The sequence below is a fragment of the Gymnogyps californianus genome, chromosome 11, assembly GCF_018139145.2.
Source record: "Gymnogyps californianus isolate 813 chromosome 11, ASM1813914v2, whole genome shotgun sequence".
NCBI classification, from domain to species: Eukaryota; Metazoa; Chordata; class Aves; order Accipitriformes; family Cathartidae; genus Gymnogyps; species Gymnogyps californianus.
In genome coordinates this window covers 3160315-3172194 of record NC_059481.1, presented here as the reverse complement: position 1 = coordinate 3172194, position 11880 = coordinate 3160315, and the positions used below count along the sequence as shown (strand labels likewise).

General features: G+C 57.2%; 1 protein-coding gene across 3 annotated transcripts; it reads right to left on the bottom strand.

Moving 5' to 3' along the window:
* Nucleotides 1-809: 809 nt before the first annotated feature.
* On the bottom strand, nucleotides 810-8406 carry LINGO1 (leucine rich repeat and Ig domain containing 1). 3 transcript variants are annotated; one of them, XM_050903605.1, is made up of 2 exons: nucleotides 8360-8406; nucleotides 810-3018 (listed from the first exon to the last, which is right to left on the bottom strand). In XM_050903605.1, exon 2 carries the CDS (start codon nucleotides 3004-3006, stop codon nucleotides 1165-1167), a length of 1842 nt encoding a protein of 613 aa, XP_050759562.1. In that variant the 5' UTR covers nucleotides 3007-3018; nucleotides 8360-8406; the 3' UTR covers nucleotides 810-1164. The 3 variants fall into 3 exon arrangements, with proteins under 3 accessions (XP_050759562.1, XP_050759564.1, XP_050759561.1); XM_050903607.1 differs by having other exon boundaries at nucleotides 8364-8380; XM_050903604.1 differs by lacking the exon at nucleotides 8360-8406 and adding an exon at nucleotides 5404-5453.
* Between the last annotated feature and the right edge of the window lie 3474 nt (nucleotides 8407-11880).

Sequence of the window (11880 nt, the reverse complement as noted above, 5' to 3'; positions counted from 1 at the left end):
TCAGGTCCGAAAATCACCGTGAGAGTCATTACAGGCAGGTGGGGAGCAGCGCTGGCGGCCAGGGGCGCCCGGGCGGACAGGGCCAGGCAGGACACTGCCTGCTTGTGCTGCCAGCAAGGGTGCTAATGGAATTGCAGCATCCCTGCCCGCAGGGACAGATGTCCATAGCACAAGAGCCAGCTTGTCCCCCATCGGAGAGGAAACACCACTGTGCTGCTGGCAACGGCAGGCAGAAAGTCCTCTCCCCACGCAAGAGGCAGTAGGATCCCCAGGTACTCCCAGCACCGCCCCGGCAAAGCCTGGCCCCGCTGGCTCTCAGCCCGGGGGCCACGGGCACAGCGAGCTGCTGCCTGCCCCGCGGCAGGGCTTTGTGTCCTCCTCACCACGCAGAGGGCAGGCAAACACAGCCCTGCTACGTATGGCTTACACACACCAGCGCTGCAGCCCCGCTCCCCTGGGCTTTGGGGGTGGGCAGGGGAACTGGCTATAAAACCACAACCAGTCCTTAGGAGAAAAAGTCAAACTCCTCTCGGTGCCGTGCAGGGCCCAAGACACTGCGGGAAGTGCCTTTTGGGGGAGCGCGAACCTTTGGTGTCAGCGGGAGACTCACCCTGGCCTGGGGCTGTTCTCAGTGAGGCGCCTGGAAAACGCCTCCACGGCGAGAAAGCAAGCACTCGCCAGAGAACTGGACAGATCAAGAAGTCAAGATTTTGCATTCCAACTATCTATAGGAAATAGGGTTTTTTTATTATTTCAAGTTTTCATAAAAATCCATAATTATTGAAATCAAAGTTACAGAAGAAAGTTCGTAACTTTTTATTGATTTTATTTCTTTTTTCTTTCTTTTTTTCCCCCCTCTGTTGTTTTTCCCTCTCAGAGTTATATCTGACACCAGAGTCCATCAGACAAAGTCCTTACAAACACAGGAGTCCTGAAGACATCGGCTGAATGTTTTCCTGGTATAAAGAAGAGGAGGAGGAGAAAGAGGTGGTGACAGTGCGGGTGCAGTGGGTTTGGACAGGGGCGGAGGGCGTGTGGAAGGAGAGAGGTCGGTATGTTTGTAGCAATGTTTGTTTTTTAATTATTTTTTATTTGTTCATTTGTTCTTTTTTTTTTTTTTTTTTAAAAAAACCCCACCATTATTATTTGCAAATTGTTGCCTGGTTAAATCATTTTCATGTTGAACTTGCGCGGCGCGTCGGCAGAGCTGATGCCTGCGTCGGACTTGCGTGGCACGTACTCGATTTCAATGTTGTGCTTGGTGTTGCCTTTCCCCCGGCTCCACAGGAAGAGGAGCACCAGACAGAAGAGCACGACGCCCAGGAAGGAAATGAAGCCCATGGTGGTGGCGATGATGAGAGTCTTGATGTCAAAGGGGAAAGGCACGGTGGCGCGCGTGCTGTTGGCATCGCTCTCGTTGGGCTGGTTGGAGATGAACGCGAAGGTCTTGTTGGGCTGGTGGGGCCAGTCTGGGGAGTAGCTGCGCACGTGCAGGTGGGCCAGCATGGTGTCGTTGCCACCCGCGTTGCTGGCAATGCATAGGTAGGTGCCATTGTCCTGGATCTGGGCGTAGCGCACCTCCAGCGTGCCGTCAGGGAAGACAGTGAGCCGCCCGTTGGTTTTGGTAGAGATGAGGTGCTTCCGGGGAGAGAGCCACATGATGGTGGGGGGCGGGTCCCCATCTGCCCGGCAGACAAAGTGGACCGTGTGGCCTTCGTCCACGAAGATCTGCTGAGGTTTGCGGTCCCGTATCCGTGCTCGGCGGCAGGTGAAGTAGTTGGGCAGGAGGACGTCGGGGAAGTCTTTGAACTCCTTGCCCTGGACGAACTCGGGGGTGGAGCAGGTGGGCTGCTGCTTGTTGAAGTTCAACCTCCATCGCCGCCGGAAAACCCAGAGCAGCCGACAGTCGCAGGCTAAGGGGTTGTTATCGAGGATGAGCGTCTCCAGGTTGCCCACCGAGTGGAAGGCTGACTCCTCCAGGGTGGTCAGCAAATTCCCTGACACGTTCAGGATGCGCAGGTAATTGAGGCCACGGAAGGCGAAGGGCTCGACTGTGGTGAGCTGCCCTCCCACCAGCTGGATCTCCTGCAGCCTGAGCAGGTCATGGAGCATGGAGCCCTCGATGGTGACAATGGGGTTGTAGGACAGGTTCAGGAACCGGAGGTAAACCAAGTGCCTCACCGACACATACGGGATGGACGTCAGGTTGCAGTGGGTGATGGACAAGGAGGTCAGGTTCAACCCATAGAGGCAGTTGGACGTCATAGTATCCAGGTAGGGCCAGTGTGAGATCTCGAGGACCTTGAGCCGGTACAGCCTCTTGAATGAGTAATCCCGGATGGTGTTGATGTTCAGATGGCGCAGCCGCAGCACGATCAAGCCGTGAAGGTGAGACAGGGCTTCTGTGGGGATGGAGGTCAGGTTGCATTTCTCCAGGGTCAGCTGCTCCAGGCTGTTGAGGCCACTGAAGGCCCGGTGGGAGATGTACACAAGGTCGTTGTCCCCCACCTCCAAAGACTTCAGGTTGTACAAGTCCTGGAACATGTAGTCTAGGAGGATCACAATTTTGTTCTCACTAATGTCTAGCTTGGTAAGGTTGCTGAGTCCGGTAAACACCCCCAAGGGGATCAGCTTGAGTCTGTTACTCCTGAGCCCCAGCGTCCTGAGGTTGAAGAGGTTGTTGAAAGCCCCAGGTTCAATGGCACTGATAATGTTCTCATTTAGCTCCAGCTCCTCCAGGTGAGGGTAGTTGGCAAATTCATCCTGGTTGAGTGTCTTGATGCGGTTCTTGCCCAAGTCCAGCAGCCTGGTCTCAGTCGGGATCCCCTCTGGCACGACCATGAATCGCTTCCGGTGGCACAGGACGGCACGCTCCTGGGCAGAGCACTCGCAGCGCGGCGGGCAGCCCGTGGCGGAGCCGGACAGGATGGATCCCAGCATCAGGAGGAGAATTGGCTGCCAGCAGGCCAGGATTGGGCTGCGCATACTCGCCTCCCCAGCTACCATCCTATCTCTCACCTGCAGGTAACATGGGGGAGAGAAAGAGCAAGGTGGACGTGAGCAAACGACAGGCATGACCACGGCAAAAGGTTTACCGTCCTGGTAGAGCTGACGTTAAGGCGAAAGGCACCCCGAGGCAGAGCAGAGGTTCTCATTTTCCAGCTGAAATCCAGCCCTTTGGCTACAAAACCATCTCTCCTCCCCACCTCCCAACTTTCCACTCGATGATTGAACGTATGCAGACTTTGAGAGGAAAGCCTTGAGGAATCTGTGTCAAACAGACCTCGCTTCCTCGGCTTCTTAAAAAAAAAAAAAATTTAATACTAAACACATCTATCTACATCCTATTTTAAGCTCTTGAAATTATTCCATTCCCTGTAGATGGAGCCTGAATATAAAGGCTGCTTTGGAAACGCAGAGGAGCTGAGCGCAGGATCGAGCATCTGGGGGAACCCCGCTTGGGAACCCCGCTTGGGGCCGTCTGGGAGCAGGGTGTCTGAGTGGGGAGCGACAGCTCTGCGGGAACCAGCCCCCTTCCTCTGTGCTCCCCCAGGCTCCGCAGCAGCCTGGTCTTGGTGTCCCACCCCAGGGTCAGTCCCTTGCCTCCCACCATGCCTGCCTGCAAGGCGCAGACCTGCACCACTCCCCTCTGAGAAGCAGCAACCCATCAGCGTAGCTACAGAGTGAGCTGTGGCCTGACATGAAGTCCGGGGGTGCTACGGGGTAAGGGGGTCTGCCTCGTCTCAGCTGGGAAAGGCCCAGCCTCCTGCTGCCTTCCCTGGGGAGGGCCGGGAGACCTCCTCGGGGGTTATGGTCTGGCTTGTGCCCCGGCCCAGAACCGCCCCGGCCCATCAGCAGGCAGAAGCGAACACCCCTGTCACGCTGCCTCTCTTGCATCTATTTCCTTGTTATTCAAGCTGTTACGAGGGATCAAATCATATTAATATTGCATATTAGATGTACAGCTACTCCGGACCGTGTTTATATCTATTGTTATGTGTACACTCTGCATTGCTTCCACTAATGCTATTTATGGCTATCGCTGAATATACTCAGTACATTACTTCCATTGGCTCCGTTTGTATCCATCATTATATATCCTGTACATTACTTTCCCTGCTCTGCCGCTATTTATGGGTCTGGTACGCATTCTGTGCATTACTTCCATTGTGTCTGTTTCTAGTCATCATTTCATACAGATATATGACCCAAGTATAACTTTTGTTCCCAAAAAATTATTCAAAATTTCTTTGCAAGATGCAAGGAGGAAAGATGATGGACTGGCCATAAAAATGTCCACCAGCACCATCTTGGAAACCACCAGGCCTTGGCACACCAGGCGATCTGGCTGTGAGGTCCCAGAGTCCCTGCAGAAATCCTCCTGGGCTTTCTTCCTAGTTTGCTGTCCTTCTCCATCCCCCTTCCCTGCTACCTCTGCAGTGGGGCTGGTCGCTGGGGACCACCCAAAGCACATCTCCCCCAAAGTTGAAGGGGTGCGGTGCTGGGGGGAGCTGATCCTGCACAGCTTCCCCTGGCAGCAGTGCCGAGCTCCTGCCTGCCGGCCCTGGGCCAGCACGTCCCGGTCCGGTGGAAACATTTCCAGTGGGTTTGCTTGGGCCTGGGCCAGGCTGCAAAGAGCTATTTGCTGGGTATTTACAATTCATCATCTCCCACGTCATCACCTCCCTAGTGCTGACGGTGCTGGGCAGCCTTACAAATACAAGCAGGCCTGCCGCTACCGTTGCGATGCTGCTGGGGTGGCACTGGGGCCGAGACCTGCCAGAGTGACATGCTGGTGCCCAGGGCTGGGATAGCAGTGCTGGTTGGCAGCTCTCAGGCAAAGGGCTGCATGTGGATTTGCTCCCCAGGCTTGTGCCGCAGCCCTGGCTGGGGCTGAGCTGCCAGGGGTTCCCTATGCTGCCGTCGCTGCCTCTCCCCCTGGGCAGCACGCGACTGGCGAATGCCCCCTCCTCCTGCCCGCGAGGTGCCGGTGGCACTGCTGCTCCCACGGCCCGCTTGCCAATGCGTGCCGGCTCGCTCGCAGCCTCCCTCGGCCGGAGTTTCTCAGAAATCAATTCCCGCTCCTCACAGCCGTGCTGAGAAAGCCATCAAAGAAAGCAAAACACTGCATGCAAAACAAAATACAGTCTAAGGGGCTTAATTATACCAGGGCTGAAAAGACTTCAGCTCATTAGAGTGCCAGGCAGCCGGCCTTATTTGGCTGTGTTTGGTGCTGAAATTTCAGCTCTGCCTGTGCGTGCAGCCGTGTGCTGGTCCCTGCTGGGCACGGGGCGGGTGTGAGAGCCGAATCCTGCCGCAGGGCCCCACACACGGCTCTGGTGTCAGCCCGGACCCCTGCCTTGGCCAAATTCTGCCTCTCTACCAGCAGGAAGGGGACTGCACCTGCAACATATTTGGTCCTGTGCTGTTGTCCCCGCACTGGCCTCAGTGGAGGGGCAGCGGCCAGAGCTGCCGGGAGCGATGTGGCGTCAATGGCTAAAATACAGGCAAAGAGATGATAGATGAATGAAGCAAAATCTGCATAGCATTAAAGACGAGACAAGCCCACTTGCGGAGAATTAAAGTCTAGACACACCTCAAGTTATTAGTTCTCAGCTAAATTTAAATCTGTGATAAATACAATTCCTGACAAAAACATCCGTAATCTTAATAGCCAGAGTCACAGAAGAGCTTTGGGAGAAAGACAATGAATAAGCTGAAAAATTCTGGGCTAAGATGAGCTTTAAATCACTTCTGGTTCCCATTTACCTCTGGCTGTTTCAGAGAGGAATATTTGTGCCTCAAGGTGAGGCAGATATTAAGAGGTGCCCTTCTAAAAATGACTCAAATGGTGATTTTTGTGTGAGCTGAGGTCAACAACCCGCGCATGGCTTTGCAGCGACCGTCACGCATCCCCCAGCAGTGGCTGGACTTGCGTTGCATCAGCGAACCTCAGCCCGAAGTTAGGGCTGTCCTTTTGGCCGTCCCGCGTCTGCGGCCACGCAGTGCCCCGCACTGGGGCCGTGGGTGCCAGCGGGGCGAGGGGCTGCTGCCGCCTCGGATGGGCTTGGGTGACTCTGGGGAGAGGGCTTGGTGTCACTGGGGGAGAGACGGCAGCGGCTGCTCTCAGCAATTGCCACCTGCAGGAAACTGGGAAGTGACTGAGACAAAGCGCCACCAAGGGCTTTCCAAAACTTGAAGCCCTCCCAGACTGACTCTGAGGAGGACCCTGAACCGTGCCCAAGCACCCCTCCAGGGTGCCTGGCCATGGCCCCAGCACAAGCTGCCAGGCAGGATCAGGCCGCATGGCTGTGACGCACAGGCCAGGCCAGGCCAGGCCAGGGAGAGCTGCAGCCCTCTGGTGTGACCGTGGCTCTCATTTCTCACATAAAAAAAAGAATCAATAAGAAAGAAGCAGCTGCCGGACTCGCTGCCTTTCGGCAATGAGCAAACCAGTGCAAACCAAAGCAAAAATCATGCCCAGAGCCACAGCATCCACTGACCCCTGTCCTCGCCACCCTGCCGCCTGGGGACGAGGGCTCCAAAGTACAACTCCTTCAGCCGGCAAAGCTGCTAGACTCGGCCCAAGAGGCACAGATGGGCGCGCTGGAGCTGTGCTGCCTTGGTGCTAAATGCAGCAGGACCTGCTGAGTGTCTCCGGCTGGGATCAGCACTGGGAGGAAAGATGCTATTCTGGGCCTGTGCCTGGAAATGCAGCCCGGGGCTGGGCTGGAGTGCTGACGTGTGCGGGGTTCGCTCCATCGTGACAGGCACAGGCTGCCCCGGCGTGGGAGGAACGGCCTCAGGGAAACCAAACCCAGGTGATGACCCAGGAGGGAGCCCAGGCTCAGCACCTGGGTTTGCTCCTGAAGGCTGCTGCTGCCCTCCTGCCCCAAGGGGTGGGCAGCACGCCTGGCCATGCCCTCCGCTGTCACCGCTGTCCCTGGGCTGTCCCCTGCTCACCATCCCACAGGGGTGCCCAGTGGTTGGGGCCGGGCCAGTGCTCCTCAGCACCGAGTGATCTGTCTGCCGTGCTGACAGCGAGTGAGCAGCAAAAATCCCCGAGTCAGCTATAAACCCCACCTGGCAGCTATAAATTACAGTGTGGGAGACGTACACCCTTGAACCAGATGCTTTCGAGAGCATTGAACGACAACAGGCAATTTAGGACGAAGCAAGCCATTTCTCTGGGGGCCCGCAGTGCTTTGGGGGCTCAGCAGGGCCGGGGGAGCACGTCCCCCACCCCGTCCGTCCCTGCAGGAGCCGACCTTGCTGCGGTGCCGTGGGGCACGCAGGAGTGAATCTGATCCCAGCAGCACTGGGCACCCACACTGGGCTGCAGTGTGGATACGGATATGGGTGTGGGTCAGCCATGGGCTCACCCCCATCTCTGGTCTGCCAGCTTCGCACAAAGCTGCCGAGACACAGCTCTCGGAGTCAGTGCTCTCGTCTCCTCTAAGCTGCTCCAGCTAAATCAAATTTTATTGAACTTGACTACATTTTAGAGATAAAGACTCCAGGTTTACAAATAAATATTTAACAACCTTTCCTGCTGCTAAAAGAGTTGCTTATCCAGACCCCGGGCTCTGCACTAAGTGTTCCTGTAGCTATCTGCAAAGCAGCAAAACAAAGGGAGAAGCTTTAATTTGCCAAACACGTTCGTGCCCATTTCCTCCTCTCTCCATCATTCCCCCTGTGTCCAGTGTGCATTTGTGGGCCCTTTTGCTTCGTCTCTCCCTTCTCCCCACCCCACCTGCTCCGTCCTCCTCCTCTTTTCCCACCCAGTACCCAGAGCGCAGGTGTCGGTAGTAGCTGCCCTCCTCCCCGGTGCCCAGGGATCGTCAGCGATGGGTGGGAGCAGGGGCCAGAGCACAAAGGGCGGAGGAGGCAGTTTCCCTCCTGGGACCATGCTGCTTCACACGGGTAAAAAGAAACCAAAGACGGAGAGCCTAAAGTGAGCGCTGAGCACTGCCAGGGCTGGCTGGTGGGCAGCAGACGGGGTGGCTGGAGGCACAGCGCTGGCCTGGGTGATGGAAAGCTGCCGCCGCATTTGCTCTGGGCCTTCATTAGCGGATGGGCTGTTAACGAAGGGCATGAAAACAGGTTGCCACAGTGCAAGGGGCTGCCCTGTGTCCTGTCCTGGCCCCAAATCCTCCAGAAGCAGCACAGGAGGGAGTGAGAAGTGGGGAGAGAAACGGGCAGAAGCTGAGAAGAACCCCTCCAGCAGTGCCTTGTTCAGGGTGGTGGGGACACACGAGCAAGTTGTGCAAGGCAATGAACCACAGCAGGTTAGCCAGAGAGGAGACCACCCCCAGCCCCACCAGCCACAAGCTGCCCGGGGTCACCAGCTCCCGCTCACCCACGTGAAGACATGACTCTCCAGCCGGGAGCTTTTGCTCAGCCTTCTGAAGTATCTGCTTTCAGCTGCTCCGAAGCGGGAGCCTGGAATAGGTGTGCCGCAACCTGATCTGCTCTGGCAGTTGCTCTGAGGCTGTAAAAGAGCACGAAGAAGTATTTAAGATGCAAATCCCCTTCCGGCACTGACACCGCCTGGCTGCCACCAGATACCTGCAGAGCCGGCCTGTGGGACTGCCCTGCAAAGGCATTTCCTCGTGGCAATGGGCTCTTCCACCCAAAACGTGGTGCCCCCGGCACCGCAGGGAATTAAGTCAGGGAAGCACCAAGCCAAAGGGCAAGAAGAGGAGAAAAAAGGGGAGGGGGGATGCACAGGGGAGGAGAAGAGCTCTAAAGTGGGCTGAGGGGCCGGGATGCTGGAAGGGGGAGGCTTTGGCCCAGCTGTCCACTGGTTGAGCTCTGGGCTGTGGATCTGCTTCACCCCACGCAGGGACAGATATGTACGGTGGAGGGCCAACCGGCGATGGCCCAGAGCCAACCTGGAGAGTGGCTTTCAGGCTCAGCAGGCAGGTTATCGGAGCAGGGCGATGGGAAGGAGATCCCGGTCGTCTCTGCAGGATGCTGAATCTCAGAGCAGTTTTTGCTGAGGCTGTTTTTTGCTGCACTTACATCTGTGCAAGAGCTGCTCACCCTCCTCACACCTTTGCTCCTTCGTTTTTAACGTCTTTTCTCTCTCTTTGGCTGCACATGCTTCAGTGCCCCATCAGCAAAGAAAACATCCTGACAAGTGATCAATAAGTAATTGCAAAGAAGGCAGCTGTGGATGCTGGGGGTGTAAAGCCCTGAGGTAGCAAGAGATAAATGAGCAGTGTAAGGGTGCAGCGCACCATGGAGCTCGGGCTCGGAGCCAGCCACGCTCCCCTACTCATCGACTGAGGCGGCCAGGACGCGGGCTGGCCCACCGCTGCCGCAGCCACTGCCGGTTGGTGGTTCAACGCTTCCCATGTCAGGCAAGCTGGGAGGAGGCTGATTTTTTTCTGCTTGCGAGACAAAGAGCAGGAGAGCTGTGTTTGCTGGAGGAATATCTCCCAAGGGTTGGCCTTGGGACTCCAGCACTGGAGACATTTTGGGCTGGGTCAGCAGGAGAGCAGGAGGATGGTGTGCGCTGGGATGCGCTGGGGAGGACGTGCATCAGCTAGTTGAATGGGGCTTCTCCTTTTTCTTTCTTTATTTCGGCAAATCTCCTTGGGATTCCTGTCTCTGTGGACATGGGCTGGGTCACCAGGGTGGTTTAGGTTCTCACCCGAAGGCAGCCAGCTCAGCAAGCACTCGAGTGATGAGCGAGCATTGGGTAGAGGAGGCTTCAGTATAGCATGAGGGTCTCTGTAGATGTTTTTTCTTTCCTGTCTGTAGCTGCGAAAGGAGGATGGAAAAACCCCAGGCTCTTCTTCGGGCTATGGAAACATTTGCACCGGAGAGGTGAAAGAAAGGTCTGTCCAATGAGTATCTTCTGGGAGAGCTGCCAGGGTCATGATGACATTGCGAAGGCATCCCCTGCACTCTGCCTCGACATGCCCGCGGCCAGCAAGGTGTCGCGGGATGAGGCTGTCCCCGAGGCGGCGCCTGCAAAGGCCCTTTGGGGAGAGCAAGGCATCGGCATCTGCCAGACGCTAGGCCACCATCCCGCTCCTGCTCGTGCAGGGAGAAAACTGCCTTCTCCTCCCAGCACAGCCCAGCCATGGCTGGAAGCCGCCCTTTCTTGTTACACTGGAGGGAGGATTGTTTTTTCCTGGGAATGGGCTCGAGCGGTACCCAAACACCTTCTGCGCTCCCCTGAGCTCCCCAGGAGCACGCTGAGCAGCCCCGGCACTGGCGAGGGCCCTGCAAAGGGCCCTACCCTGGGCAGCGGTGGTGGATTTTGGACTGGAGGATGGGGAAGAGCCCAGGCGACTCGGCTGTCCTGCCTGCCAGCTCTGCACGGCCCCAGTGTTGCTGGGGCAGCTCTGCATGGCTCAGCACGCTGTCGCGGCGCTGCTGAATCAGCCGGAGCGCAGCTGTACGGTGCCTGTGCTAAACCCTGCATTCGTGTCAGGGGCAGGACACCACCTGATGTAGCATCAAAGCGGCTGGTACAAAGTCACCCCGCTGCCAGAGCGTGTTTCCTCCAGATTGGGAGCAGATGGCATTTCTGTATGGGCTCGCCTCGATGGTTGGTCTGGTGACTGGTGGCTTCCCGCTCCCCCAGACCCAGGCACCAGCCCCCGAGGACGGTCCCTGTGCCGTGGCCAGCGCCAGTGTCCCAGCAGCGAGGCAGGCAGGCCCTGCCAGGCTGAGCCGCTGCTCCTGGCAGTCCCAGTGCACAAACCACACCTGGGGGCAGCATGAAGGGCCTGGCAGGGGCGGCTGTCTGGCACCAAGACAAGCTGCTCCCTCCCCAGCCCTCCCTGCCTGGGGGACATCCCGTCCCCTCCAGCCATCAGCCTCTGCCAAAAGGTGTCCCATGGCTCTGCAGCGCCCTGGAGATCTGCTCAGTGCCCGGCGCGGGGCTGGGGCACCAGTCAGCTCCAGCAGCAGAAAACCAGGGCCACAAGCAGAGATGGGGGAGCACCCCCGGTGCCTTCTGCCCTCCTTTACCCAGGGCTGGCTCAGCAGAAGAGCAAATGCCAAACCAGCCTGACACCCTGGCCCCATGAGCAACCTCACTCCACAGGGCCGTAAGGGGATGTTGCTGAAGCTTTGCAATGTGACCCTCCTCTAATAGCCACGAGTCTGAGCCGCTGTGTCCCCACTGTGTCCCTGCCACTGCTTGAAGATGGAAACCCCAGATCAAAGTCCCAAACGCTGTGCAGCCACAGCAAGCAGGAACCAACGAGCACGTCCCAAGCCTGAAGTGCTACAGAGCAATGCTGCTGCCAGGGACTGGTCACGTTCCTTACATTTAATTTAAGCTTAGGCCGTACTTACGGCACCACTTCTGTTCCCACGCCACATCCCTTAAATACCCTACAACCAGTGCAGGATACCTAGAAAAGTACAAGGGCTGCTCCAGAGCGCTGCGTCTTCCCCTGGAAACCTTTGGGATAATAGCGAGAGGACTTCAGAGGACATAAACCTGGCAGCTTCGCTGACTTCAGGGAAACCTGCTGATTTACCTCCCTTTAGGACCAGCCCTGATATTTTTATGCTGCTGCCTAAAATAAGTGGCCTCGGAAGCCTTTCGGGAGAGACCGACTGCAGCCCAGCCCAGCAAAGATGGCTCTGTAGTAACCCATCGGCGGGACAAGCTGCACGAGGCAATGAGAGCGTGCCGTGCTGCCAGGACCAACAGCCCTGCGAGCGCTGGGCGGCATCAGCAGAGCTGTCCCTGCCCTGTATCCCAGCGGGACACAGGGGCAGAATGGGGTGGCGGGCTCGGGCAGGGGCATGGCTGTGTTTCAAGGTGCTGCAAGAGACGAAAGGCCCAGTCCTCTCCATCCACCTCCTTTCCCACTCCTTCCCGCAAGCCAGATCTCTCTCTCTCCCCCT